This window comes from Rhineura floridana, chromosome 6 (assembly GCF_030035675.1).
Source record: "Rhineura floridana isolate rRhiFlo1 chromosome 6, rRhiFlo1.hap2, whole genome shotgun sequence".
Classification (NCBI taxonomy): domain Eukaryota; kingdom Metazoa; phylum Chordata; class Lepidosauria; order Squamata; family Rhineuridae; genus Rhineura; species Rhineura floridana.
Window position 1 is genome coordinate 136,023,876 of NC_084485.1, and position 24,419 is coordinate 136,048,294.

Genomic DNA, 24,419 nt, shown 5'->3' on the forward strand with positions numbered 1-24,419 from the left:
CATGACCCCTCTCACGTCATCCCATTGAATAAAGTATGTCACAAAAAGACTGTCCTCTATAAAGTAAAAGGCAAACTAAAAATTATTAATTCATAGATATATTAATGATGGTTGGCATGGGGCATCAGGATTGAGCTCTGTGTTAAATAAGAAGCTTCACAGATGATGGATTATAATATTTCTGTGATGTGGGGAAAAAAGGAAATTCCTGTGCCACTGAAGAGATGCTTGGTAAAACAACCAAGAAAGTATGCTCATCCTTTTTTCCAGCACCAGTCCTAAATTCCAACTGCCATTAAACCAAATAGGACTAACTTTTGAGTAGACCTCTACGATTGCAATGTTAATTAGACATATTAAACATCTCGGTAATTTTGTGAAGTTCCTTTTATGTGTTTTTATGCTGCTTTAACTTATTTGTAGTGGTACTGTGAACACAGTAGAGGGAGATATAACATCAGGTGTATAAACAGTGAGTTTTATGTTGTATTCTGTAATACAAATACTGAATTCAGTCAAAATGCCCTTTTGATTATTAAGTAACTATATATAAAATCATCCTGAATGCTTATGCCAGGATTCCTGGCTAAGGAAGAACAAACCTGCATTTGGGTGGAAAATGTGGTTGGAGCCTTATCACACTAGCATTCCCTCTGTTTTGCATGTAGCCTCTATGGACACTGGTTTGCTCCAACATCACCAGCACAATCACTGCATGATTTCCCAATATTCCCATGCTATAACATCTTTTACTTGAATTGTCTGTCTCCATAAAGTACAATCTGTGTGTATTCCTTTTTATGCCTTTGTTTCTGTTCCTGCCTTTTCTGTGATGCACAGAATTGCTGACTTCAAGGCTTCAACTTCACCTTGTTAGAATGAGACCTGTGTTCAGGGATAGAGTCAAAGGTCGGCATCATGGGCACCTGTCAAGGTTCATAAGCCTTCAGGGGACTCCCTGCTGAACTCCTGGCTCTGCTCCTCCTCTTCCTTGCCGGAGGGCCAAAGGTTCCCCACAGCTGGATTAGAATGTTGGACAAAGGGTGGGGGGAGAGAGAGACCCTGTTTCAAATCCCTGGTCAGCCATGAAGCTTCCTTGGGTGACATTGGGCTCTTCTTTCTGTCTCTGTTTAACCTACCTAAAATTGTTGTTCTGAGATAAAAACTGATGGGGTGTGTGTGAGAGAGAACTGTGTACGCTACCTTGAGCTCCATGGAGGAAAGGTGATAAATAAAAGTAATTAGTGTCCAATGAATTCCACAAAGATGTCTTCAGCATTTAGACAACCTTTTAAATAAAGTGAATAATGATATCAGTGGAGTCTTAATATTGCTCTCTTTTTTTTGCTGAGCATGCTTAACATAGTAAGCCTCTTGCTATTTAAAGAAACTTCTCCTCAATTGAAGGTCCTTAATACATTTAGAAATCTATCCTCTGTGGTTTTTTGGCCAAGAAGGTCATAGGTAGGCCATGAAAGAAGTTTCTCCAAGTCACTGATCCGATAACACAAACATATATCAGCTGTAAAGAAGGTGATACGTTGAGGTGCTATATTTTTTATTTCTTGAGCAGCTAATCTTTGGGATGGCTAAAAAGTAGTAAAAGGGTGATTGCCATTTTCAAGCAAAGCCAAATTCTAATAAACGTTAGTCTCTATAAAAGTGGAAGGGGTGGTAGTAGTTATTTTAGATTGCCACATAGAGATGAACAGAGAAAAAGATGAAGTTCTTTGTGTGATGTGGAACTAGGCTGCTTCTCTTGTTGCCACATTTCTGGCAGGACTATAACAGGTTCATGGTGGCCCACCTAAATTCAGCATGTTGCTTTCATCAATAGGTCTGTCATCCAATGCCACATACCTGGGAGATAACTGTATTAAACATAGCGGGGCTTACTTCTGAGGAGACTTGCTTAGGAGTGTACTATAGGGCTGCCAACTTTTCATTACTATTTTTAATTTGCAACATTTTCTTCGTGTCCGGGGGATGGAAACTGGCGACAACATAGGGCAGGGATGGGGAACCTGTGACTCTTCAAATGTTGCTGGACTCTCAACTCCATCGTCCCTAACCATTGGCCGTGCTGGCTGGGGCTGATGGGAGCTGAGAGTTCGACAACATCTGGAAGGCCACAGGTCAGCCAGCTTCCTCTGAGAGGGTTAAGAAGAGAACGCCTGGAGGACTCCGCCTGAAGCAGTTCAGCGGATTCAGTGCCTAACGCGCCCGCCCGCATAATCTTTTTCTCCCCCGCCGGTCTCAGATGTGGTTGGAACCACTGGGGGCGCCTGCGTAGGGAAGGGGAGATGGAGTCAGTCAGCCGACGGGTTCCTCGTAATTGACGGCCGGATGGGGGCAGGAGAGGAATCCTCTCGACGGTCCCTCCCACCGTTTTGGGGAACCGCGGGGGGTGGCGGGCTGGTTTGAACCGCAGCCGGCTGACTCGTGCGGGCGGGCTCAGTTAGATGAGTGGCCGGGCGCCGTGGCGTAGCAGCGCCAGCGCCGCCTGCCTGAGGTGGAGACAACGCGCGGGCGGGAGTGTTTCTTTCCCCCCTGCCTGCCTGCCGTTCCTCCTCCTCCTCATCTCCTGGGCTTGGTCACAAGGGCCGAAAAAACGGCGGCTGTGGTAATGGAGGAGCCGGCAGGGGGTTAGGCTGAGTCGCAGGCGCTACTCGGGGGCTTCCCTTCCTCGAGTGTTTGTTTACTTCTTTCCGTCTCCTTTTGGCCTTCCATCCCTTTCATGGCCTTCATGATGATGAAGAAAAAGAAGTTCAAATTCCGCGTGGAGCTGGAGCTGGACGAGCTCTCCTCGGTGCCCTTCGTCAACGGGATCCTCTTCTGCAAGGTGCGGCTGCTGGACGGAGGCAGCTTCAGCGGAGAGTCCTCGAGGTAGGAGGGACAGTCCGCCTCCGCCCTTCTTTTGAGACTCCCTAACCTGGCCGGGAGACAAGCAGCAGAGAGGGCTTAGTCTGTTCTAGCAAACGCCCCCCAAAAGAGAGACTGTTTCGTGGCGCCTTATTTCTGCAGCCACGATACACCTGTTAGTCTTTTTAAGGTGGCACAAGATTCTTATTTTGTCTTGGCCCGGAGAGCAATATTATAGGCGACTTTCGCTCTTCAGCCTCTTCTCCCTTCCTGCTGCGAAACAGCTCTTTTGCCGTTCCGGTAGACTGGATAGAGGGAAGGGGGAAGAACTCGTATCTCACAAAACAATCTTAAGCAGAAGCCAGTGCTCAGCCTCACCCTGTTTTCAGTGCCAGTGCTTTCAGTGCAGTTCTTTTGGGACTGCATCAGGTGTAAAGCAGTAGTGAAGCCAGTGTCTCAAGCCATGTGCAGAGTGAGTCTTCCTAACTATTGAGTAACCAAAATAATGCATTTTCCTTCAGTTGGGTGGGATTCAGTACTGGGGCTTCCAGATCAAAAGATGCTGTTTCCAGGCTGATTGTAGTCCCTAAGACCTTTTATGTTTTATTTTAGCCCCCAGTTTTACCGCCCCCAGCATATAAGTAGGCTTGCACAGCACATAGATTCCTTTAACAGAATTGGAAACAGCTCCTTCATAAATCTCTCCAACTCACTATTCCCCTTCCTACAGGACCTAGCAGCCCTGTTGCTGTACCAAGCAACACAGAACTTGAAACCTCCCCCACAAATGTTGAGACCTAATATTAGGGATTGCTTTATGTCTCAAAGTATTCCTCCAGTAGTTCTATTGCAAAACACCCCTAATAAAGTCCAGTAATGTCTGGGCTGGTAGGGAACTGTCAAGTACCTCTCCCAAGGCAGGGATCTTATCACCCCCTTGCATGCCAATTTATGTACTATGCCATCTGCAGAGAACAGGAGTGATCAGTGTGCCACACTAAGATGCCAGTAAAGTAGATAGCTCTAGTTAAATTAAGTAATTGTGCTAAGTAGTACACTATAGAAAAAGATAAACAAAATAAGAATCCCAGACTTAAATCTGCATGCAAACTGTCCAATCATTCCTAGAGAAGTGCTGTGATGGAGAAAGGTCATATTTAATCAAGCGGACCACAGTTTGATATCCATTTCACACATGCAAAATGCTACCTTGGGATTGGCTTGAACCACTTAGAGGTGACTTCCTGTGCCATTCTTTGTTTGTGGGAAGCAATTATCTACACAGTTGCAGGGATTTTTATATGCAGTCCTTCTGTTTTTTGCATTTAGCAATAATTTGTTTAAAATTAGGAGACCCATATGGGACCAGGCTCAGACAAACAGGGGCTATATGGTAGTCTAGTTGATAATTGCTTCTGTGATCATGATGGCAATCTTTCAACCCCCCCCCCCCCAATCTATCACTGTGAGCAAATAGTAGGGGATGGTAATGTACTGTGTGAACTGGCCCTAGGTGTAATACAAAAGTCATTTACAGATTTGCCCCCAAATGAATATTTAATAGAATCGATAACTTGGATCTGTGATTGTCACGGTGTCTGAAGCTTCAGAGGAAGGGAGAAAATAATGTATGGTTTTGGGAAGGGGAGGCATTCCCTCCTTATTTTATTTATTTATTTATTAGATTTATATCCTAATAGGAGCCCAGGCTGCTGAATCGGAAGTGGAAAACTGCATTAAAATAATGTTTTCAACTGTGTTGAGAAACTAGTGTTCTGAAACCATGTGAGGTTCTTTCCTCATCCAGCTGTTCTATGAAGATTGCCTGAATTTATAATAAGGGATCTTTGCTTTTTGTCTAAGCTTGTTAAAGGCCAGTTTGTAGGCAATAGTTATAACTTCAGACCTGGATACGAAGAATTGCACAGCTGTCTCTGTGTGCTGTTTCTGCATGCCTAAGGGGGTTCCATGCTTGTGTTTCTTAAACAGTATGCACAAATGCAAACACACATGTACAGTTATATCTCAGTGCCGCCTTATGGGAAACAACTTCTCAAACTGAGGGAGTTCTCAAAAATAGTTTTGGGCATGGCATAGGGATTTGCAGTTCAAAACAAAAAGGCAGAAGCCCTACTGGATGTACTCAAACTCTTGGGATAGTTTGAAATAGCTCTTTGGCTCACGGGCACACTTTTCTGTAATCTCTATAGCATTTTTCCCCACATCAGTGTGACATTTGTAAATTGCAATGAAGTCCCTTCTTAATATATGGCAATACAACTTTCTATTTATATCCTGAATCATTCTAGTTGTTCTTATTTTCTTATTCTTTTTCTACTTTGAAGGTGTGGTCCATAAACCAGAGTGATCAAACTGTTCCAGATGTTGTCTCACTAGTGCCTTAAATAACAGTATTGAGGTGTCCCAACTAAATCCTTGTATTTAAGCTTCAAAAACAGATTTGTAGCCACAACATATTGAAGTTTTATAGTCTTCCTGTGTTTGACGGAGAGTGCAACAAGATGTGATGGTGGCAGGATTGACTTGGATACCACTGGTTCCCTATATAAAGTGTGACAGAGTGATCAAAAATGCAGCAAGGATTGGCTAGTGGAAGGAGCTTCCATGCAGAATCACTTATTTAAAGCTGTTATTCAACCAGCAATGGTTGCTTTAAATCTGAACCCTCCAGAAAATAGCTTTTTTTAAAAAAGAGGGGGTTAGCTGTTTCCTTCTGCCCATGCTGCATTTTAAATGGCTCCTGCCTATAGGCAAGAGTGGCTGACAAGAAATTGGAAAATTCCAGCAAGACCTCAGAAGGTTGAAGTTGCACCATGTAAGGCAGGGATAGGGTGGGGATTCATGTCTGGCAGCTGTATGTGGCCCTTGAGGCCTCCCTGTCTGGCTCACTGGCCTTGTTTTGCACCCCCCTTGAGTGTTTTTGCCTGGCTGGAACAGGTTTTTGAATTCTGATAATACCTCTTGCTTGCCTGGATAGAGAATAGGAAAGGCTTGTAGAAAGTAGCCTACATAGAAAGGTAAAATTAGCATTTGATGATCTGCCCACTTTGCCTCTCACCCTGACAGCCACCTGCATGTAGCCCCCAAAAGGTTGTCTGGAAGGGAATGTGGCCCTTAGGCTGAAAAAGGTTGCCCACCTCTCTGCCGTAAGGTCAACAATTTCTAGCTGCATGACAGCCACTTCCAGGAAGGCTGGGGCACTGTCTCAGGGGCTGCTAAGTCCTGTTTTGTGAGCAGTCCCTCCCCATCAGAGCTGGTCATTATAAGAACCTTGTAGTATCAAGAATTTTGTATGTGTGTTTGCTTCTTTTCTTCTTCCCATCCCATCCTTTCTTCCTTTTGTGTTCTGCATTTTTAGATTTTAAGCCTCAGAGCGGAAACTGTTGTTTTTACTGATCTGTAAGCCATTCTGGGAACCACTCCAGCTGAAGAGTTGGGTATAAATGCTTTGAATAAATAATTAATTTACTGTTAGATCTAGTTCTGCACAGCATTAAGTAGAGGCTGTGTTCATGCAATCATGCAGGATTTCTAACTTAACTGATTTAATGTATATGTTCCTGCTTCACTCCTCCTCTGTCACCAGCAAGAGAAATTCCTGTCTGAATTCAGGATCATGATTTGGTATTTCCTAGAAAGCCAGGATCAGCAAGACAACAATAAAACATGATTTAAGGCAGGCTAGCAAGCTTTATGGCTTCCTGGTTTGCTTCTCCTGTTTGCATCAGGGAAGGAGTGAAGTGGCAACAATCAGGCAGCATCCACCAGCCCACTACTGTGCACAATATACCATGATAAGCTTGAAACCCTGGTTTATCATGACATGCAAACACAGACAATTACTTTTGTATGTGTATGTGTTGTATGATCTGTGAGAATATATAACAATGTGCTGAATCTGAACTTATGGAGGTAGCAGCTATAAACTGCATAAACTTGCTAAATGGCTTTGATTTACAAGGATTATACGACTGGAATTTTCATAGAGAGTGAATGTGTTTAGATTTGATAAATATGAGGTAGCTATTCTTAGGCTATTATAATTACAAGTATTTTAAAATATTTTTGCCATTTTCATTTTGGTCTAGTGCATTGTGTATTGAAATTGGGCCTGAGAAACCCAATTTCAAAATATGTGTTTAGCAATGGATGGGGTCTTTGATACACATCACTTTTCTATCTGTAAAATGTCCTATCTTACAGAGTTTTTATGAGAGTGCATACTTTGAGACATGTCTCAAACATGCTATTTAAATTAGTATCAGTAACAAGAATTCTGAGGATTTTTATAGGCTTGGAATTTTGTAAGGCGTGGCAACCTGAATAAACTTTGAAATTAAATAAGTGTTAGAGCAGTTGTGATAGAAAAATCTCAGAAACATTCAGCTGTATAAAAAATGATGAATCATGAAACTATGATTCATTCTCTTGTGTGTCTCAAAAGTTTAATTTTTATATTTTAATAACGGGCATCTGTTTTAATCTTGCAGTGCCCTGTGAAGAAAGGGCTAGGTTAAGAGAGAATGCCTGAGGCTGCTCACTGTGCCTTATGTCTTACGGAGCATTTATCCTTCCAAAACCAAAGCTTTTTTTACCACAGATTGAACTTAGAAGTTCTCAGATATGTTTCATCCCCCTATTCTTATCTATTGAAATGCTATTGAGCTATATGGTTGCTTGCAATATTAAGGCAAGTGTGTGTATGTGTGTTTTACTAGTTTCTAAGAACAATGAGTATAACATGGAAGAAGGCACTTGTCTTTGGGCTGCATTACACACTATATTTTTTGGTGGCCACTTGTATGTACATTCTTGGTGAGAAATCTCAGTTTGCTGCCATGTTACATGTCAAATAGCTCTCTGTCACATACAGATGATGAGAGGTGTGAATTGCATGACTTGCAAAACTCTGAGGACATTTTTCTGCCCTTCAAAGATTTCAGGTATTTGACATTTAAAATGTTGGTTCTTTTGCCATTACTTGGTTGCTTTTCTACGTGTGAATTGACAATGCTGGTAGGAAAAAATAATGCTGGAATCTGTCAGCCCATAGTATTCTATAATGCTGTCATAATAGTTAAGTTTATTATTTGGCTCTGGCCATGTTTTTGGCACAGTAAATCTTAAACAAAACAGCAATGCTATATTGTGGGCTAATTAATTGGATTCAAATTTTCCCCAGCTAATTTCAAGCTTGTAATCTCAAATGTGTTATGTAGCAATAAATTAAACCATACACTGTAAGATGGGAAAATCCATTGTTTTGTGCAATCAGAGGGGGAGGTCCAACCGATTTCAGTATTACTCCCAAGCAAGTGTGCTCTAATTGTGAGTATATGTTTAAGGGGTAGTCTGTAATGAGTATTCTTGAGAAGAACTGAGAAGTAAACATCACATTCTCCCCAGCTGTAGTACTAGAGACAAAGTTGAAAAAATAAGCCTATTATGTTTGTGCTGTATAGCTTTGGCTGCAAGGTATGTGGAGGGTTGCAGCCGTAATTCTTAGGGTGTATTAAGATGCAGCTAAAATTCTTATCTCAAAGTTGGCTTGTATATTTATGTGCGCACATTTTGAAAATGGAAATGGACTGCCTTCAAGTCAATTAATCCCCTTTAATTTTGGAGGGGAGGGGATTTTCTGCTCACACAGTTCTTTTCTGTTTCTGAAGAAGCAGTGTATGTATAGTAGAAGTGTTCAGGAAAATCTAATAGCTTCTTGCCATATATTTTTAGTCAGAAAATGTGCTCTACTTTCAACAGTACGTGCATGATGCTAAGAATACTGAGAATACTTTTTAAATATACAGCTCCATTTAAAAGCACAGTGCATTTCCTTACGATAAAAGAATGAAAATTCATGCTATTTCCTGTGTCAGAGGCACATTTTACTGGCAAAGGTGTTGGATTCATTTAGTGCAGCAGAATAAATCCAGCTGTGAGGACTTGGCTGAATTCCACCTCACCATATGCAACAGAACTGTCGGCTCAATTCTTGTTGCAGAATACTGGTGCACAAATAAAGCAGAATGAGATGTTTAGTGTCAATACACAGAAAGAAAGTAACAGTTTGTGTGGCATTTTGTAAATAGTTTGATCTCTTGATATGAGTGCCAGAAAGAGAGTTTGTATATCCATTATTTCAAACTTTTTTTTTCTAGTATGACCTGTACTGAGACTGAGAAAGTAGCTCCAGGCATTGACATTGTTTTCCTGTTTATAACAGGCTTGACACAATTATTTGCATTTCTCTGTGGATGGAAATGAATTTGCCACTGCACTATAGAATGAAATTGGCTCATTTTCATTCTTAAATTCTATATTCAAAGTCCTTCCTTACATATTTTAACAGTCCTCTGAATGAGCTACTTCATCAGTAACAAATTATACTTTCCCCCACACTCCTGACTTGAAGCTCTTAGAATTCTTTTCATCTTAAAAGACAGCTGTCTTTACCGTCTCTGTGGCTAACGTGAATCAACTAGAAAACCTTCCCATTTTTTTTAATTATTGCAGTCAAGCAGAATCATATGAGTACTTCTAATTGTCTTCTCTCCGAGTGTTGGGACACTGCATATGGTAGCCTAATCTGTTATTCTGTTTGTTTATTTCTGATCCGGTGAGTCTGCTTCTTTGGTTTGTGGGTCACTGCATATTGTGGATAATGGGAAATGTTGTGCCAGTTGTGGAATGGGTTGCCTGTGGCAGAATCTTGTTTTTTTTTTATAAAGGGCCTAGCATTCCTACAAACTGTACAATAAATAAATAAAAGCTACAGGCCCTACTTGCAGGCTTACAATCTTAGCATGAAGTTAAGACACATTAGGGAGGAAGGAAAATAAAATGAAGGAGAATTGGAATAAATCAGTTTGAGGAAACACTTGAAAGTAAATGCAAAGGAAGAAAATATATTGTTGGATGGAACAGTATTCCTGGGATAGGAAGCGCATAGGAATAGAGAATAATCTTAGGGATGAATCAGAAGATTGGTACCTGTGGAGAAGATACTATGGAAATGTGCATGGGAGGGAGGGAGGGTTGTATCCCACTAAATCATACTGAGAGTATACTCATTGAAATCAGTGGTCTTAAGTTAGTCAAGATACCACCCAGCTGTCCGGTTCAGAGCCGGAAGGACGAGGCTGAAGCGTAGGTGCAAGTAAATCTCGTTTTATTAGAGTAATGGATACATCAAAAGCATTGCGCTTCATAGAAAACCCTGCGCTAACTCACTAGAATACCTAACTACACTCTAGACATGCTCTGCAGCGTGTGAAGGAAGTTGACTCAACGACTCCCCTCTGTAAGCGGCAAGCTTAAAAACGTTTTCGAACGTAATCTCTGACTCCTGCATAATTCCTGTCTTGGCCCTGTCCGTTTCTCGCGGCGGCGGGAGCGCGGGGACAGAGGGCATGTTTCCAACAGCTCATCAGAAGACACCTGTTCCTGAGCAACAGGCTCAAGATCAGGGGGCTGTGCCACACTGGTATCCTCCTGGGAACTGCTTGGCAAGGGAGGAGCTGCCACTGTCTCTGGAGCCTCACCCAACAAGTCTTCTGCAGCAGCTGGGGGCAGCGCGCTCTGTTCCTCGGGGAGTGCGGGACCCGTGAGAATTGGCTGGTGTGCAGGCTGACCCCCTCCTGCAAGGTCCTGCTCAGACTCAACAATTCCCAACTCTGCTTCCTCTGGCAGTGGAGGCGCCTGAAACTCATGCCTCCCGCTTCCCTGTCCATTCTGGGTTAGCTGAGGCTCAACACCAGCAGAGGAGCAAGACCAGGGAAAATTTTGAAAGCAAGCATAGGAAACTTAACATAAAGATATGTCTTCTGCTGTAATTCTGTAATTAGAATTAGGGTTGTATCCAATTAAGTCATATTCAGAGTAGACCCATTGAAATCAATGGACCAAAATTTGTAACTTGGGTCCATTGATTTTGGTGGGTCTATTGAGTATGACGTAGGCTGCAATCCAGTACACACTTACCTAAGACTAAGTCCCACTGAACCCAGTGGAGCTTACTTCTGAGTAGACATTGGATTGTAGACATTGCAGCCTTACTTGGATACAACCTTTAGTCTTTAAGCAAATGAAAAAAATTACATGTTTATTTCAGATATTTGCAGAATCGAGCCAAGGGTACGATGTGACGCAAGCAAATGAAGAGAGCTTTCCTCTTTAAAATACAGGAGATATTGCATTACAAAAACCCCATTCTAATGAAATAAAGTATGAGGTCAGTTTTCCTAAGGTTCTCTTTTGGCACATGATTAATTTAGAATAGTGACTATCTGCTGTCATAGTCATATTTCTTGACAGAAAAAAAATGGATCTCTTAAATTAACCCCCTCGCTTTGCTTCAGTTCCTGTGGAATACAACAATGAAAAGAGGGTTTTTAATTTTTTAAATTTTTATAGCATTTGAAACACTACACATACGTTACCTGTAATCTTTACAAAGCCCTGTTAAGGCAGGTGAGTATTATTATTCCCATACTGCAGATATGGGACTGAGAGTGAGTAGCTTGCCTAAAGCCACCTAGTGAATTCATAGTGGAGACAAGATTAAAATTGGGGAATTTCTGATGGGAAGGGACAAATATGAGTGCTTCTTTGCTGTTGAGCTCTAATCATATTTGCGGTGTTCTTTTCGGAAATATATTATAAGTTTTAAAACTGTTGCACCTAATTGGGCAGCTGATAAATTGCCATCTGAAAGTAGTGAATAAGTGTGTAAGGCAAAGTGTCATTTCCACTTCTTACAGTGTCTGTGGTACGTTACAGATTGTTTAAACATGAGAAAAAAGGCACTCTTTAAATGTGACTTTGAATGAGAGATGTTGCTAAAGTAGTAGGTTATTCCTTCCCAAGTCAGGTTTTTAATATATTTAAATATTAATATCACCCTTGGCTCTTTCTGGGAGGAGGGGTGGGATATACATTTAATAATAAAGAAAAATATTAAATATTAAAGTATTAATATTGGGCATGAGCTGCCAAATTTATTAGCAAACTTTATTCTGTTTTAAAAAGCAGTTATCCAACAGGTGTTAAATTAGCATATCTAGAAAGAGTGTATCACCAGTAACTGCTACTTTGAAATAATATCCTGTATGCATTTGGGATCTACATAGAAATATGGCAAAACTTGTGCTGCCCTGTGCAATAAAGACTTTTGGCCCTGTTATCTACTAATGTTTATTCTGTGTGCATGTATATATATGTCAGTAAATATACCTGTTAAAATAATGCTTCGTGCATCTGGTGAAGTTGCTCTTGCCGACGAACGTTGTTCGTCTTAAAATGCTACAGAATTTTATTGCTTTTGGTACAACAGAGTAACACAGCTAACCTATGGAACAAAGGTCACCAACCTGACACCCACACGTGCCATGGCGCTCATAAAGTCCTTTAGTGATGCCCCACAGAAGGTAGCTCAGAATTGAAGGAAAGTCTGTGGCCCTCCTAGAAAGAAAGTCATGGAGCAAAATGTGTAGGTACTCTTCCAAACGATTTATGTGAAATAAGCCAGCCTGGCTGCTCCTGCTTGTCAGTATTATTAGCCAATCAGAACTATGATTGATAAGTGAGTTGTTTGGACACTAAGCAATAGGAATTCCCTGGGATCCTAAAGAGCTGCTATTTTGCCCTCCTTTTTAGTGCACTTTTCCTGTTTGTCTTTTTTTCTAGTCCTTTTACTTTGCCCTTCCTTTTTCTCTAGCAGCCTTCCCATGCTGGGTCCACCTGAGACCAGGTAGTACTTAGAAGTTATTTTCTGCAAATACTAATACACAATAAATGTGGCTGAATGTTAACGAATCCCTCTCCCCCCAAAAGGCAAATGTGATTGTTTTCTAAGAGGCTTAGGCATGTTTTCTGCTTTGCAGGAGCTAAAGACCAGGCACTCGTTAAAAATTCACTGCATAATTTACTTACAATACAATGGTATACATGTCTACTCAGAAGTAAGTCTGTTTGTGTTTAATGGGGCTTTCTTCCACATAAGTGGGTACAGCATAGCAGTCCAGGCTTTGGTTTAAGGTTGGCATTGGGGGGAAAACAGGGTTCTTATGCCTTTAACAGCTGTATGGCAGGTAGAAATTCAATAGGTCAAGCCTTTTCTAATATGGAAATACAATTATAGGAAAATCTTTACCATGACTACACTCTAATTTTGTTATGCCAAATCCCCATGGCAACCATTTTGTGACTGGTGCCCCCAGCACACTCTCAAAATTTGAAATGTGTTCTCTGGTCCAAAAGATTGGTGATTGCTGCTATGGAGTGTTCCCAAGGTGGTAAAAATATGCTGTAGAAATCCACTGGTGTCAGCTGGAGAGAGTCGAGCATGTGGTTACATCTTTGCCATCAAAATCAATGGGACTAGTGCTTAGCTCTAGCTGGATCATTACTCAGGATTTAATCTTGGTCAATATGCCAACTCTACACCAAGTGCAAATTTGTTGCATCATTCTAAGCTGATCTTTTCAAAGCACATTGTGAACAGTTAACTAATACATCAACCATTAAAAAAGAAGTTCCTACCTCACATAATGTTTTACTAGCTTGCCCTGCCTATATATATGAGGATTTAAAAAAGCAACACTTAAAATGAAATTAAAAATCTTTTACTTTCATACCTGAAAGATCGTCTTACCCAGTCGATCACTGTGCTCTGCAGGTGAGGGCCTCCTTATCAGGAGGTCCGTTCCACACAACATAGGAAGAGGACCTTTAGTGTTGCTGGCACCCACCCATTGGAGTTTCCTCCACTTAAATATTAGACACGCACCATCTCCGTTATCTTTTTGGCACCTACTGAAAACCTTCCTCTTTCAGCAAGACTTTTAAGTAGAGACCTTATCCCGGTCTGTGTCTATGTTGGAATTGCTTTTTAAGATGTTTTTAAAGATGTTTTGTTGTAATGTATTTTAAAATCGGTTTGTTAAGATGTTTTAGATTGTTTTAGTGTTTTTGTTTGCTGCCCTGGACTCCTACTGTGAGAAATGGTGAGATATACATTTAATAAATAATAATATGCTTACAAATAGTGGTATAAAACCACTATTCTGTGCTTGGAAATTAGTGCTGTAATCCTATATACTTTTACTTGAGAGTGTGCTTCATTGAACCCAATGGGCTTGCTTTTGAATAGGCATACACAGAAGTACACTGTAAGAACAAAAAGCTTAAAGTGAACAAAAAACCTAACGTGAAAATTGAATATGTAAAAGAATTGGGTACTTAAAATAAGTAGTTATGCCTCCCTTTATGACACAAATACCCCCCTTTTTTACATATTACCTTAACCTATGCATTTTTAGCTAAATGGTTTGGGACTGAAATACTTGAAGAAGTACTACTCCTGTACCAACTTAGGTGCTCTTTCAGATCATCTGCCATTGAGATGGGGAGAATTTTGCTATAATTGAACTTGGCACCCAGTTTCCTAATAGTCCAGAGGTTTGCTATCTTTGTGGACCAATCCTGAATACTGCAAGTTTCCCAGCTTTTCCAGACACTAGATTAAAAAAAAAATTAAAAATCCAACATTGCTTTGCTAGTGTGAAACTGCTAACTTGAAATGGATAATTCTGGACTTCCGGGAAGGGTGACTTCGCTTGTGCCTGCTTTTGAGACGGGCTCCCGCCTCAAAAGAAGCTTATTCAGATATAAATCAGTCAGAACATTTTTTATTTTGACTGATGAAATTACTCCCGGGCAGGGAGAAACGTAGAGATCAACCTCAAAAGCCTGTTTTTGTTGGGAGGACTGGATTTCATTAATTTATGAGAAAAGGTCCAGCCAGCAATGCCGGACGGACTTCCGAACAAGCTCTATCTGTTTAATGCGATACGTTTATCTTTTCTTCAAAGAGAAAACAGACTAACAGGCAAGCACCCTTCTTTCTATTATTTTTTTTACTTGGTTTAAATTGTTGCAGCAAAAAGAGATTTGTCAAATTAATCAGCTTTAAAGAGCTTCTGGGTGAGCTATAACTCTTCTCTGTTGTTCACGAAATTAACAGCTTATCTCTGTTTCTATTGCAAAAAGCTGTCCTGGAAGTGCATTCTAAAGATATAAACAGAAGAGGGATTTCTATTCCGAGGAACATTATATTGTCTGAGACTATTCTCTTTTTGGTCTATTTTATTTTGACGAATCTGCTTCTTCACGACGCCGCTAACTGTTTTGATGCTGGGAACTAAATTTGTTTTGTATTCTTGAACATAGAGAGATAAGGCAGGCAGCTCTGTTTATACTGTGATGTCATCAAGCCTGGAATATTAACCCAATTGTTGCTGAAATAAGAAGTGGTTCTTTATTTTTGTTTTGTTTTGTTTTTGTGGTTTTAAAAATGGCAATCAAGAAAGTGGCTGAGAATCTGGAAGTAATTATGTTTCAGAAAATAATGGATGAGATTGAGATAACGAAACAAACCCTGCGACAGGGCAGTAAGGAGCTGAAAATTGAACTGAGCAAAATGACGCAGGAGCTTAAAGAAATAGGGGATCGTGTGAGAGAGGAGAATGAGATCAGAGATGAGAAAAGAAAAAATAAAGGGAAGATACAAGCCCTGGAGATTGGAACAAATGTGGAATTGGAAAAAGATCTGGAGTTTATGGATATTAGAAATAAACTACTGTTTGGAATTTAACGTTATCTCTGAAGAAATTAATGAAGATATTAGAGATAAAGTTATCAATGGCTTGGATAATCTTCTGGACTGGAATGACGTGATGGAGCTTGATATAGAGAAAATCTATGGAATTAACTGCAGCCATGTGACAATGGAAAAACTCTCAAGAGATGAGCCAGTGCATTTTGTAAAAAAGAAGAACAGAGATATGACTTTACAACAATATTTCAGCAACTTATTCAGAATTGATGGCAAGAAAATATTTGGGATAGAGGAAATTCCCATCAGACTCTTATTATATGACTATGGCTATGACAGCAAGATTATTATGGAATACTGATAATGGAAGATTGGACAGTGAAATTACTGGACTTAACAGGACTATTGAAGATGGAAGATGGAATTAATAGGGATAATGGAATAATGGCTATTGAAATTATTGGACCTAACAGATTTTGATGAGATGGATTAATCAATATGTTTATTTGGGCTATGGTTATGACAATAAGATTATTATTATTATTAACGAGATGGATTAATCGACATGTTTATTAGGAGAAAAATTGATAGATATATTTCTTAAAGAATTGAAACCTCTCTTTGACTTTTTGTGGAAAGAATAAAGTAATGTTTATGAGATTTGATGATTAATTAAGATAACTACTGGAGGAAAGTGATTTTATAATATAATTTAAGAGACAGGATTGTTATATATTGTAGACCTATAACTGATTTGATCTGCGACAAATGGGAAGTCAACATTTTATTTTTTTGTTTAATCATTTTTGTTTTGTTTTGTTTTTTGTCTTTGAATGTTTTATGATTTTGTTTTGTATGTTTTATGAAAATTTGAATAAAAATTATTGTAAAAAAAAAAAGAAATTGATAATTCTGTTTTTTTGCTTTGCTAAGGTGAAACTGATGAGCATGTGTGTTTTCTTTGCTAGTGTTCAACTAACCAGTCTGTGTATCTGCTGGTGGTGCCTTTGTGTTAAACCCACAAGCTTGTATCTTTGCTTTGCAGCTGGTATGGTTGCTTTGCTCAGCCTGCTCTTTGTTTTGTAGTCCCCATCTTTGCTTTGCTCACCTGCTCTTTGCTTTGCAGCCTATGTATTTGTTTTGCTAAGGTGAAACTGACCAGCCAGTGTGCTTGTTTTGCATTAAAGGAATCTCTTGCTTTCACCCAGGGCTGGGGAGTAGGGAGGATCCAATATGATTGTGGAGAAGGAGGGAGGAGTGGGTGGGTAAGTGGGTGGGTGGTTTGGACGGTTAGGCACAGGGAAGAGGGAAGGCTGTTTTCCTTTTCTTTCTAAAAGGAAAAAATGATAACAATATTGTTATTTTTTCAAGAGGGGAACAAATGGAACAGTAAAAGCAAAGCATAGTGGAAAAATAACTAACCCAGAACAGGAGTGCAGTTAAGCAGGCACCAACAAGCAGATCCCATTCCCAATTTGCCATGACTCTTCTCCATGCACATCTTCCATCATAGGTATAAAGTTAATCTACAAGGAGAGGGCTTTCTCGACAGTGGTGCTCTGGATATTGAATGCCCTCAAAGAGATTTGCCTAAGACCAGTACTGGTATAATTCAGGCTCCAGGTTGAAATATTTTTAATTACCCAAGCATTTTAAACTGCAATCCTAAACACACTTCAGTGCAACTAACTCTTGTCAAGATCACTGAGTTTCAGACCTGTAGAGACCACAGCTCTTGTAAGGCACCCTGAATTGCCAACCTTACCAGGATTAGAAAGAAAACTCGCCCACCCACCCCTCGCAAAGGTAGGTCACAGTGCCGTCACCCCCTTCTGTCTGCCAGTTTGAGCCAGGGAGAAACCCAGGCCTTAAGTTACACGGATTTCCCCTGGGATTCCAAAGGGGCAAGAGTTAAAACCACAGTCTCTGCTTCCTGGAACCCTAAGCCAAACAGACTATTCAGTAGCTAGTAGCCCAAGAGGCCTAGATGCCGGACTTAGAATCAAAAGCTTACCTGGAAGAACACACACACAAGTAAATATGAGGTAGCTTTATTAAGAAATATAAGTGCCTAAAAATAGCAACATAAAATTCCTTAAACCCAGAACCACCCATAAGGCATAGGCATAAATGCCCAATAAACATGAACATTAAATATTAAACCACAGGATAAAATAACAAATCTAATTATTCCCAACTCTAAACAGAGCTTAGGATAGCAAGGATACCTGACCCCATCAGGAACACATAATTCAGGATGTAGCATCAGGGTAAGAAATGGAGCATCTAGACAAAGTTCTCTTATAGGATAAAGCATAGCAAGAACTAAGGGGTCTAACAGCCAATCAAATGGCTTCTGGAAGGTGGAATGTTCCAGGCAATTTCGGCACCTTCTCAGTTGTACACTGTCATAGCTAGCTGAGATGTTTGATGACCCCGAGTACCAGTCTCAGACCAGATAATACAGGTGCCTTCAGTTAATGAGCTCATGGCTCAGCTAGTGGGAACAGCTTGCTTCTCAGCAGAAGATTTTATCCGTCTGCATTTCCTTTTGTTTAGATTTATTTTATTATTATTATTTAAGATATAACAAAACAACCAAAACAGTAGGGCACAAAAACAGGAAATTAAAAATGTCTTGACTACATATTGAGAGGCCACAAAAGTGTGTGTGTTTATATATAAAATACAATTTTTCTGCACCTAGATACAAAGAAAAAGGATATAGTTCAAACAAAAAAATCACTTTTACAAAATCCATAAAACCTTGGGAACTTTTATATTGCTATCTGCCTCATTAGTGTAGAAAATAAAACTCCACCATTCTGCAACAAATGTGTCCTTTTGTTTTCTGCCTTTTGCAATCTTTATCTTTTGTGTTTTTCTATTAATGCTAACTGCCAATTTTTTTGTACTACAAGAGGATGGAGATGCCCTTCAAGTCTTTTCAAAATCGAGCAATAAGAGACCTGGCTGCCACTAACATAAAACGAACTGCTCATCCTTTAAAGACAAACTTAGTAGACCTAATTCAGGAGTTCCGTGTATTTTTTGATGTGTAATCTTTTCCATTTCTGAAAATGCTGCATCCCAGAACTTCACTGCAGGTCCACTACATAAAGGTGAAAGAGCCTTTCTCTGTGCAAGCCCTCCAGCAAAGAGGGGAGGCAGTCTTAAAGATACAGGTTAATTTTACAGTTAAATAGAATTTTTGAATCACCTTTAACGTAATTCCTTTGTCGCTGCAGTTAGAGTTTAATATGGAAATTTAGTCCACATAGATATCTACTCTGCCTCCTGGATTTCTACTTCCCACTCCATATCCCACATTTGCCTTAAGCTATCAGTAAAAGGAGGACATATGTTCGGGACACCAAACTAATATCCAAGTCTTCCACATTCAATAAAAATACTTCAAATGGAGTGAGATCTCTCAGGACTTGTCTCTTGATACCAGGTTGCCTAATAAAATTACCAACCTGATACCAAGAGAACTACGTTATATTTTTATCCCATAATTGTGCATGCCACCGTTCACTGGACAGTGGAGTGGCATCTGCATAAAAGTCTTTAAGTTGGAATAGGTAGGTTTGCTTGTAGGCTTCCAAACTATCTCCAATGGCGAAATCAGGATGCTCACCCAGTGGGATGAGAGGTACTATCTCTGCCATTAGTGTCTCTTTACGTGTTTTCCAAACATGCCAAAGTGCCTTAGAGGATGCAATTCCACAACTAGATATTACCCACAATCCCTCATGGCATAACCGTGTTCTCAGGTCAAAAAACAGTTTTTCTTGACAACTCTAATTGAACTGTATGGGGATTACTTCTGAGTAGACATATATAGAGTTGTGTAGTTAAAACAGATAGTAGAGTAGATAAAATAGAATTTATCTGCTCTTGGTTTTGTGTTTTTTGTATTCGCTTTATTCTGTGCACTACCAGTGGAAATCTGAAATGACAAAGGGCAGTATAAAAATGTTTTAAATAAAGTAAGTGGGGCTTACTTGAGGGAATGGTGCACAACATGTATATAGTTGTCTGAAATGAAGCCTTGCTAGTGGGCCTTATTTCCAAGTAAACATGCATAGGAACAAAGTTCCTGGAAATAAACTGCATCCAAGCAAGCAAGTTAGTCCCACATTACTGTGTGTGTGTTATGTGCCTTCAGTTCGATTACAACTTATGGTGACTCTATGAATCAGATACCTGCAATAACATCTGTTGTAAACCACCCTGTTCAGATCTTGTAAGTTCAGGTCTGTGGCTTCCTTTATGGAGTCAATCCATCATTTGTTTGGTCTTCCTCTTTTTCTACTCCCTTCTGTTTTCCCCTGCATTATTGTCTTTTCTAGTGAATTATGTCTTCTCATGATGTGTCCAAAGTATGTTAACCTCAGTTTCATCATTTTAGCTTCTAGTGATAGTTCTGGTTTAATTTGTTCTAATACCCAATTTGTTGTCTTTTTTGCAGTCCATGGTGTCTGCAAAACTGTCCTCTAACACCAACCTAGCACAAATAACGAAGCTGACTCATCCAATTACAAGGTCTCAATTAAACACAAATTCGAGTAGCAGGAAAGCTGCACTGTTTCTAAAACAAAGCAGGATCGTTCAGCCATTTCTGCATGGATATATTTTTTTTTATTTGATTTATTATTTGATTTATATCCCGCCCTTCCTCCCAGCAGGAGCCCAGGGCGGCAAACAGAAACACTAAAAATACATTAAAACATCATAAAAAGACCTTAAAATACATTAAAACAAAACAACATTAAAAACATTTTTTTAAAAAAGCTTTAAAAACATTTTTTTTAAAGAGTTATTATTAAAGAAAACATATTAAAAGCAATTCTGAAACAGACACAGACTGGGATAGGTCTCAACTTAAAAGGCTTGTTGGAAGAGGGAAGTCTTCAAAAGGCACCGAAAAGATAGCACAGATGGCACCTGCCTAATCTTTAAGGGGAGGGAATTCCACAGGGTAGGTGCCACCACACTAAAGGTCCGTTTCTTATATTGTGCAGAACGAACCTCCTGATAAGATGGTATCCGCAGGAGGCCCTCACCTGCAGAGTGCAGTGATCGACTGGGTATATAAGGGGTAAGATGGTCTTTCAGGTACCTTGGTCCCGAGCTGTATAGGGCTTTGTACACCAAAACTAGAACCTTGAACTTGGCCCGGTAGCAAATGGGCAGCCAGTGCAATTCTTTCAGCAATGGGGTGACATGTTGGTGATACCCTGCCCCAGGGAGCAGTCTTGCCGCTGCATTTTGCACCAGCTGCAGCTTCTGGACTAACCTCAAGGGCAGCCCCATATAGAGCACATTACAGTAATCCAGCCTGGAGGTTACCAGTGCATGGACAACAGTGGTCAGGCTATCCCGGCCTAGAAACGGCCACAGCTGTCTTATCAGCCGAAGCTGGTAAAAGGCACTCCTAGCCACGGAGGTCACCTGGGCCTCTAGCGACAAAAATGGATCCAGGAGCACCCCCAGACTACAGACCTGCTCTTTCAGAGGTAGTACAACACCATCCAGAGCAGCCAACTGACCAATTATCCGAACTTGGGAACCACCATCCCACAACGCCTCCATCTTGCTAGGATTCAGACTCATTATTGGCCCTCATCCAGCCCACCACCGAGTCCAGGCAGTGTTCCAGGGCTTGCACGGCTCTCCCGATTCAGATGTTATGGAGAAATAGAGCTGGGTATCGTCAGCATACTGCTGACACCTCACCCCAAATCTCCTGATGACCGCTCACAAGGGCTTCATATAGATGTTAAACAGCATGGGGGACAAGATGGTACCCTGTGGCACCCCACAGCACAACTGCCAGGGGGCCAAAAGACAGTCACCCAATGCTGTACTCTGAGAGCGAACTTGGAGATAGGATCGGAACCACTGTAAAACAGTGCCTCCAATACCCATTTCATCACGTCGGCCCAGAAGGATACCATGGTCAATGGTATCAAAAGCCGCTGAGAGATCAAGTAATAATAACAGGGTCGCACTCCCCCTGTCCTTCTCCTGATAAAGGTCATCTATCAGGGCAACCAAGGCCGATTCAGTCCCATAACCAGGCCTGAACCCAGACTAGGATGGGTCAAGATAATCTCTTTCATCCAAGAATACAGTAGGGCCCCACTCATACGGCGGGTTATGTTCCGGAACCCCGCTGAAAAGCAAAAACTGCTGAAAAACGGACCTAACTGAATAGAATGGTGCGCAATGCCCGAAAACTGCTGTAAAAGCGGAACAAGCACTGTATGAGTGGGGCTTTAGTCTAATTGCATCTAATTGAGATGGCTGCATTAGCGAAGAGCCATGAAGCAAAGCGCTGTAAAGCAGGGCCCTACTGTACTTGCAATTGCTGCGCCACAACCCTCTCAATCACCTTCCCTAAAAAGGGAGTATTTGCAACTGGTCGGTAGTTGTCATAAACCAATGGGTCCAGGGTGGGCTTTTTCAGGAGTGGTCAGATCACTGCCTCTTTCAAGGCGCCTGGAACCACTCCCTCCCGCAATGATGCATTGACCACATTCTGGATCCACTTGGTTAACCCCCCTTGGCAAGCTTTAATAACCGAAGAAGGGCAAGGGTCGAGAGGACACATTGCTAGCTGCATTATCGCAAGCACCTTGTCTATGTCATCAGGCTGCATCAACTGAAACTGTTCCCAAGAAGTTGCAGCAGACGTTGCACTGGACACCTCATTGGGGACTACAGTAGATGTGGATGGGGCATCAAGACTGCTATGGAGGCGAGCAAATTTACCCTCAAAGTGCCTTGCAAACAATTCACAGTGGGCCTCCGAAGGGTCTAAAACTCCATTTGCTGGAGTTGATGTCAACAGACTCCTGACAATACGGAAAAGCTCCACCGGATGGCTACTTGAGGATGCAATGGAGGCAGAGAAGTGGGCGTTCTTTGCTGCTCTCGCCGCCACACAGTAGGCACAGTTACGATGTTTTACTTGTGCCCGATCAGCCTCATCTTTCTCCGCTTGCGCTCTAGCCATTGCCCAGCCTGTTTCATTGCCTTTAGCTCACTGGTGTACCAAGGTGCAAACCGGGCTCCACAATGCTGGAGAGGGCGCTCGGGGGCAACCATGTCAAGAGCCTAATGCGCCTCACTGTTTCACATCATGACAAGGGCTTCAACAGGGTCACCTGCTCTATCTACTGGGAACTCCCCCAGGGCATTCAGGAATCCAGTGGATTCCATCAGGCACTGGGGGTGGACCATCTTAATCTGTCCACCACCCCTGCAGGGAAGGATCGGAGCCATAAATCTAAACTTCACCAGGAAGTGGTCTGACCATGACAATGGGGTGACATCCACCCCCCTATCTCCAGACCACCCCTTCCTCCCTCTGGAGCAAAAAAACAAGTAAAGGGTGTGCCCTGTCCTATGAGTCGGGCCAGTGACGACTTAAGACAACCCCATGGTCATCATGGAGGCCGTGAAGTCCCGAACCAGAACACTAGAGGTAGCCTCAGCATGCACATTGAAATCACCCACCACTATTGTTCTGGGCTCCTCCAACACCACAGCCAAGACGGCTTCTGCCAGCTGTCAGAGAAGCTGCTGACACGGTGGACGGTACACCAGCAGCAACCCTAGTTTACTGTCTCCTCAGCCTAACACCAGGTGCAGGCCCTCACAGCCAGCTCCAAGACAGAGTGATTTCCTGGTGACAGAAATGGAAGTTCTGTAGACCACAGCAACTCCTCTCCCCCCCCAATCCCTGCTGGTGTTGCACTGAGTATCCAGGTGGGCAAAGCTGGGTCAGATCAACTCCTCCCAGCTCACCCAACCAGGTCTCAGTAATGCACACCAAATCGGCACCTTCATCCACAATCAAATTATGGATGAGAGTGGTCTTACTGTGTACCGATCTGGCGTTAAACAACAACACACACAGGCTAGTGGGCACAGCAGATGAGCAACAAGGAACCCATCTATGAGCGGAGTGGCAGCAAGGAACAAGGCGCAGATAGCCTTGCCCTTGTCTTCTACGGTAATTCACCACATCCCCATGGCTATATTTCCCTCTACCCGTGATCACTGAAATTGGGGTGGCATCACCCATGTTCCTCCATACTAAGACTCCTCCTAAACACCTGATATGAACCCAACGCGAGCCCACCAACAAAACATGCTGGAGCGAATTATCCCAGTAGGCCTCTGCGAGGATTGGGAACAGTCATACCCATTCAAACTTTTTCACACAGGGCCCATCTACTCCCCCTCCTGTCTCACACCCAGGGAGGGGTAGCCTTCTGCCAGTTACAGACTCTCACTCTGAAGGCATCTAGTGACTTTCTCCTACCGTTCAGTTCACTGCACAGGCTCTCACCCTTCGCAGGAACTACACATGCACCACACGCCCTCCCCACCAACAATCTTGTCTAGATTGGTTTAACAGAAAATTAAAGCAAACAAAAAAGAAAGGTAATAGAAGGGGGGTAGTGCCCTTGCCCTCAGGACTCCTTAAGGGGCTCCCCAAGGGGCAATCCCCTTTGGTGTTGCCTCTTCGGTGGTGACCCCACCAGTGGTAGACCCACCGCCCAAGGGCAGCTGGGCTTTTATGCCTCCTGACCAAGCAAGCAGCTGATGCAAGAGGCTGCAAGATTAACTGCAGCCTCTCTCTGGAACCAGGGTCAGGCAGGGGGTCCCAGTCCTTGCAGCACTTACCAGGGACTTCAGCTGTCTTGAGAGATAGCACCCCAAAGGAGCAACCAGCAAGCACCCAGATGCTCAGATACTCACTCCCAGGGCAGGTCTTCTTTAGTCTCCTGAAATTGAAAGCTCAATCAGTGAAGAACTGAGCACATGCAAACATAGCGTTTTCTTTTTCATAGTTTACATTCCCACTGAAAATAAGCTATAAAGTTTATACTATAAAGGACAGTCT

General features: G+C 41.8%; 1 protein-coding gene across 2 annotated transcripts in view; it reads left to right on the forward strand.

The window, feature by feature from the left end:
• Positions 1 to 2,196: 2,196 nt before the first annotated feature.
• The window catches only part of EEIG2 (EEIG family member 2), an 85,791-nt gene continuing 63,568 nt past the window's right edge, over positions 2,197 to 24,419 (forward strand). The window contains exon 1 of one of the 2 annotated variants that reach the window (XM_061633880.1): positions 2,197 to 2,886. In XM_061633880.1, the coding sequence (XP_061489864.1) occupies positions 2,738 to 2,886 (149 nt within the window). In that variant the 5' untranslated portion in view covers positions 2,197 to 2,737. The remainder of the gene's footprint in view (positions 2,887 to 24,419) is intronic. The other variant, XM_061633881.1, reaches the window with a different exon arrangement.